Below are 6,984 nucleotides of genomic sequence, written 5' to 3' on the forward strand. Positions count from 1 at the left end.
TATAAAAATGACACTCTTCTCACTAAATTCTTTCGTTTTAGAAAAGTTATTTTTCTGCAAAATGTTATTCTGTTATCATGTAAAGTTAAAACATTTAAAAATGAAATGTTTTTTAAAGTCTAAGTTTTAATTTCTAATATGGCAAATACTGATAGATACAACTCCAATGAACAAAAGCTTTTGGGGACCCTCAATTTAAGAGTATAAAGATAGCCTAAGGAAAAAAAGTGTTTGAGAAATGCTACTCTAAGTTATCAACAGGGTACTATGTGAATTAAATAATGCAGTGGAATACTATGCTATTTTTAAATGAGATAGATCTGTGTATCCTGACACACAGATACCCCAAATTATACTAATAACAGAGGTCTATACATTCAGGAAATAGGGGAACAATGGTACAGGAAGGGAAATGCCACTCAGAGTATCACCAAGACAACTGCAGGTAGACGCTATCATATACCAAATTGCAAGAAAAAGTGACAATAAAACGAATAGTACAATTATGAGTATAAATAATGAGGTCATTAAAAATGTTCCCTACCTGCTTCATCACATCTTGGTTCTTCCTATAAAATGAAATGTGAAGGCCTTTCTTGTATCTTGTTGCTAATCCCCACCAAACCAAACCAAAACACCTCTAGGGACTGGAGACGAGGGTGAAGGTAGCTGGTAATGCAGAGTGTGGTATCATTCTCAAAAAGTCTAAATTAGAGAACTCAAAACTAGTGCCTACAGCAAATATTTTAAAATGCAAAGATTTCACATAAAAAAGTCTAGATTTCTTGCTGGGTGCAGGAAAAACAAAACCCCTAAACTATTCAAAGAATCAATACACCAAGACATATAGTTAGGAAAAACATTAATATATCTCAGGGTTGCCATGCCATGAGTATTAACTGAGAATTTTGATTACGGTGCCATCCCACTATCTAGTGCATAACCAGCGCTCAATACTTGGTTTTTTAAGGCGTCGACATACTATCATTTCATTGGCATTGCTGTACTTTTGTACAGTAGGAAAATGAGTACTGGTAATGATGATCCAAAAACACACTGCAAGTGAAAGGTTAACCAACACAGGTTCATTATACTGTTTAGGAAAAAGCATTCTAGTACATTTTTAGTAAACATCACATGAAAACTACTGACTTTTAAAACTTCTGGTACACAACTTTATTCAGCTGGAAAATTCACTTGTTTAGAAGACCTCAGTTCTTTTCACTGGAGAAATGAGATAGTATAGAGAACTCCTATAATCCTTTTATGGTTGTATATTCAATATCAATCAATCAGATTCAGGCAGTATGGGACTATAAGGGAGTGTTTGGGGGTTAAGAAATTTTGGCCCTGGCCTTAGTCCTGATATGGATAAATACTGAAGGATTTCAGAATGAATGGCTCCAGCTCTGTCATTTCTAAGTAAGCAGCTGAACCTGTGAGCTTCTCCAGGACACAGTTCTTACCAAAACTCAAAGCTAAGGGCAGAGACTTAGGTAATCTGCTTCAATAGTAGGAAGAAAGCACATCAAAATGAGTTAATGGAGCCCAAAATCTCATCTGGGTGGGAGACTATGCTTTAAAAATGTATGCTTTAAACCTACAGCAGGTCTGTGCTCCAAGTGCTTCCTTCCTGAATTTCTCAAAAATTTTTTACATGTCTGATTGCACAATGGCATTTAAAAACTAAAATAAAGGCTCAGGAAAAAGAATTGGTGGCATTATACTAAAAGGCAGCACACTGGGTTAAGCCTCTACTACACTCAAATCCCATCAGCTGTATCCAGGGTAGTGGTAGCCCTCAAACTTTCATAAGTTATCACATGCAACAGCTAAATAAGGGTTTGGTCTATTAATTTTCTACAAAGCTGGTGTACACAAGAAAAACTGTGTTTACATAAACTTTTCAAAGTGAAATATTTCCCCTTGTACTGATACTGAGCTCTTTTTGGTAGCTAAATAAATATACATCTGGAATGCTTACCATACACAAGATTCTATACTACTTACTGACTTATAACAATAGCTACAAAAAAAATGCTGATGCTATCGGTTCATTTCTCTCACCAAAACAGCGCCCCCAGCCCCCCTCAAAAAAAGCTTTTTTACCCAAAGTATTCCGATCTTCTTTTCTAATTACAGTAAGGGCAGAGGCAGACCCACCTACAATAACCAGTTCTACAGGGTTCTCTAAAGGGGCAGAAGCATAGGATTCCAGTTTTACCATTAGCTAGCAGTTCTGCTTTGATCAAACCATTTCTCCATGTCTCATTTTCTTCATGCCTCAAGTAACAGTGAGAATTTAACCTGCTTAACTCTGAAATAGGCAAGTCAGATAATAGATAAAACTACACTGAAATGTAACCCAATTTTACTTTATAAAATTTAAGGTAAAAACAAAACATAAGAATACTATTCTTGATGTCTGGCAAGTAATCCAGAATAAAGAGCATGGATATGATTTTATGTCCAAAGATACCCTTCAGTGTGTGGAGAAATTCCAACTTCTTTACATTTCTTTATCAATTCTAAAGCTGGCTGGTAGAGGTAGTAAACACATAATGGAGAAAAGAAGTAGAATGACTTGAACACAAAGCAACTTATGTTTACTTCGACAAGTTAACAGGTACAGCATAAGCTGAAAGAAGAAAAAACAATAATTAAATAATCTGCATTGGAAGATGGAACTTTGCAGGTACATGGCTACCACAAAACCTGAGAGTAATAAGGTAATCTACCTTCATTAAAGAAAAGGATGTGTTCCTACAACATATTCTGCCAACAGGAACCTACTGAATAAGGATGCAATCTAGGAAATGGCCTCATAGCTCGGTGGGACACCCCTCTCCTCTAAAGCAGGGTGGGCCGCTGATTTGCCAAATCACTAACTTTCAGAAGGAAAAGGCTACAGCTCTTACCCAGACAGATCTGCCCCGTAACATGAAGATCGCAGTACTTCCATTTGGAAATTGCCTCCCTTCAAAATTTGCAGTTTTTCAGGTCGAAGAGAAAATAAATTGTCTTCCTTATTTTCAGATAAGCCTTAAAGCTCCTCCAACAGGAACTGAGTCTACAGTTGAGACAGCCTCCCTTCCTCAAACATAAACCTAGTGAGAAAATTTTACAACTACCTAGCCTTTCTGTACCTATACTGAAACTATAAACATTTTTTTATTCCCAAACAATTTGTAATTACTAAGCAGCATGTATAGTTGACAATGCTCTTAGCTTGAAACAAGGGCCTAATTTTGAATCCCAGCTCATACCACCCCAATAGATGAGTACCTTTGGCCAAGTCAGTCAACCTTTCTTAGAGAACCTATTAAAAAAAAATACCACTGCCCATTTCACAGGTATGCAAAAGCTATCACCCTACCTAGCATTGGGCAGCTTCTCATTAAATTAGCTGAACTGGGAAATAGCCTATTTCTAAAGTGGATAATTAACACATCACAAAAGCTTATTAATTTTACAGACTATAAAATATTTCAAAAGTGTTAATCAAATATTTATCTTGTTTTAAACAAATAATCTGGAAAATCTAAAGCATCTTGGGGAAAAAGCCGTAAGTTAACATTTATACAGTCAATCCCTTTGACTTGAAACGTTTTAGGAAAAATAAGAAACATTTAAACACAATGACTAGGTCCAGCCCAAGCACAGAAAAACTCAATAATTTTAAGTTTCTATTGGGTAAATGACTCACTTTATGGAAAATTGGAAATACTTTCCATTTTGCTCATCATAATACTAAGAAAATTCTCAATTATCCTATGATGGAGAATGGGACAAGCACACAAGTTTGGTGGCCCAAACTATCAGTCAACACAAAAACTTTCATGGCCATCTTGGAGATAAACTACAATATTGAGTATCTGCAGGCTAAAAATCATTTTTATTTTCTTTGAAATAAATCTTCAGGCTAAGAATAAAGAAGCAGATGGAAGTAGACAACAATATGGACGTTGAAAATACAATGTACACAATTAATACCAATTTCAAGCCATAGACTAGATTTCTCACTCAAACCCAGACCACCATACCCAGCTTGAACACTGCTTCTTAACCTGTGTGATCTTAAGTTACTTCGTCTCTGAGACTCAGTTTCCCTATCTGTAAAATATGGCTAATAATACTATAACTACATCAGATGACTGTAGTGAGAATTAAGTAAATCAATACAAGTAAATTGCTTAAAGAATCTCTGGCACATAGTAGGCACTTAATAAATTTTGACTATTATTCCTATTTGGAGTTCCTGTTAAAAAACATGTTAATCATCAAACTAAATATTATTTACTACAATATTTCACAAATATCCAAGAATTTTTCTAAGTCCATTCCTTGGATTCAGTTTTCCTTACAACTTAAATTTATTAGGGCACATCAGTAATTTAGCGCAGCAGCCTTTCCCTGCTGGATAAAAATTAAAGCCACTTTGTTTCAGTCATTCAACCTGCTTTACCGCACAGCTCCCAATCTTCCAAATGGAGGAATGGAGGTAAGGGGCTATTTCCAAATCATAAATTATAAATAGTAAAAAAGAGATTTTTATATTAACATGTTAGGAGAGTATGAGTCTGTGATAGCATGACATTAAACATTAATGGTTAAAAAATTTTACACAAAGGATTTTGTATAATGAATCAAATTAAACACATGATGTGAAGGTTACATGTATTATTTTTAACACGGATTTCAAAGAATTGATTACAAATCTACACATGCTTTCATCTCAAAAGAAGCTAACTGAACCTAAAAGCCCATACTTTCCAATTGACTACGTAAAGTTTTCCAAATGGCAAAAGAAGCAGAGGTAGAGTACGTTATTCTGTGTTACTCACACATAAAGGCACACTTACACTTGACATTCTACTTGTATTTTAAAAGGCAAATAACAACTCAGTCTCAGAAAAATATACCCAATATATTCAAAACTTTTAAAATGCCCCCCAAAAGGAAATAATTTCTCTCCAGTCTTAAGATATTTTGGGTAGCCTTATAAAGATAATCCATGGGCAATATACTCTAAATTATCATTTTTCAATTCAAATTGAACATCAATATTCTTAGAGTATTCAATTACAGATACGTGAGTCTTGTTTTTCAGGGAATTGGAGTTCTGGATAGAGTCCAAGTGAAGAAAATTGCCTGAAATGAGTTTGTAATAATTCAGATACAGGACCACAACAATCATCATAAACTGACATAGTTAGCTACCATAAAATTACAGACGAATGTAACAAGATAGGTGGGAGATAACTATTTTCATATTCAGAAGAAACAATTTGAAAATAGTTTTACCCCATTGCTAACATTTTCAAGGGAAGTGAAATTCACAGAATGTCATTGAGGAAAGTGGCAATCCCTATAGAGAGTAAGTCTTTTCAAAATGTGAAATGCTTATTGTCAAACAACTTGGTCTTTGAACCTTGAGAGCTGCCTCAAAACACGTGAAGCACAGGCATTAGGTCAGATTCAAAAGGTTTTAAAGACATCTGTCCACTTTTCCCCACCTGTTAACTTAATCAAATTTATGAACATCCATTTACATAAATCAAAAAAGCTCGCATAAATTGATTCCAAATTTGCAGAACGTTTATACAGTGAAAGTACAAACAAAATTCTGCATTACTATGAAAAAAAGACAAGCACACCGGTGAACAAAAATGTCTCTTCACAAGGCAAAGAAGGATTTTCTCTGCCACATGCAGAGTTGCCAGATCCATGAACCAGTGTTGCCAACCTGCAACAGGATCAGAAAGATGTAGGAAAAATGTTTGAAAAGAAGAAGGAAAAAAAGCACAGCAATATGTTCTTTAAAAATGTCAAACAGCTAGGAACTTTCTTAGCTCTAGCAGTTTCATGCCTGCTTTACAGATGAGTGAACTAAGGCAGAAGATGGGATTAATTAGTCCCTTTCTCAAGGTCACTCTAGTGCAAAAGAACAGCACACTCCGGACTCCTGATCTCAGGTCTCCGACCTCTCCACACTCCTGGGCGGCAAAGCTCAAACCTGCTCAGCCCCTACTCATACCCAAAAAGCCACCAGGCACTCGGAGAAACGAAACATTTGGAGCTCTCTCGGTGTAGCTCCTGCAGGACTGGGGTACCTGTGGCCCGCCTTCCCCCGAGGCGGCTGCCGCCCCAGCCCCAGGCGCCCCACCCGTTCTCGTGGAGCCAGAGCCACTGCCCCCAAAGAACCGGGGAAGTGGCCCAGGGCCGCGGAGGTCCCGCCGCCAGGGGCTTCACTTACCATCGCTCTCGGCCCTGACAAGCAGGGACATGCCCTTCAGCCGCTCCACGTAGCCGGACGACACATGCCCGGTGCCCCGATCGTCCCACTGGCGGTCCTCGTTGAGCGTGTAAACCTTCACCCGCCGCCGGGTGTCGGTCATCGTGCCGCCCGGGGGCCGGGGCCCCGCCGGAGACGCCCAAGACGGGGGTCCGGGAGAGGCGGGAGCCGAGGCGGGAGGGCGCCCGTAAGCGGAGGACTACCCGGCCTCACTGCCGCCGCTGGCTTCCGCGGGGCCGCGCGGCCGCCTGCATGGCCCGCTACCGGGCCGGAGCTCTGGGCCGCCGCCTTTCCTCGCCTCCGACTCCTCGACGCTATTGTCCAGGCCCAGCGAGCGCGGCAGCCCAGCAGCCCCGAGGGGGGCGCGCAGCGCCTCGTAGTCTCCTGGCTCGCCGCGCTAGGAACTCGAGGTTTCGGTCACTGCCCTGCTCCCGCCTCCGCCATGATCCCCGCGAAGCCGCTTCCCGCGCCTCCACCGCCTCCTTAGGCCGCCGCCGCCGCCATGTTTTCCTTCCTTGTACCTGGCTCTGCCACCGCCAGCTCCGCTCCGCTCCCCCGGCGTCTAATGTCCAAAGCCCGCGAGCGCCTGCTCCTGCTGCAAGTGCTACCACTGCCCGGGAAACTCTGAAGGCCCTCGGCCGCCAGAGCACCCTTGGCTATTGGAAGTCGCTTTCGCTCTGCCGCTGCCG

General features: G+C 40.2%; 1 protein-coding gene across 1 annotated transcript in view; it reads right to left on the reverse strand.

Annotated features, from left to right (window-relative positions):
* The window catches only part of SMEK1 (SMEK homolog 1, suppressor of mek1 (Dictyostelium)), a 48,988-nt gene extending 42,004 nt beyond the window's left edge, over positions 1 to 6,984 (reverse strand). Inside the window, exon 1 of the mRNA XM_012656727.1 lies at positions 6,257 to 6,984. Coding sequence (XP_012512181.1) covers positions 6,257 to 6,398 — 142 coding nt within the window. The 5' untranslated portion in view covers positions 6,399 to 6,984. The remainder of the gene's footprint in view (positions 1 to 6,256) is intronic.

Source organism: Propithecus coquereli, unplaced genomic scaffold (genome assembly GCF_000956105.1).
Source record: "Propithecus coquereli isolate 6110/MARCELLA unplaced genomic scaffold, Pcoq_1.0 Scaffold516, whole genome shotgun sequence".
NCBI classification, from domain to species: domain Eukaryota; kingdom Metazoa; phylum Chordata; class Mammalia; order Primates; family Indriidae; genus Propithecus; species Propithecus coquereli.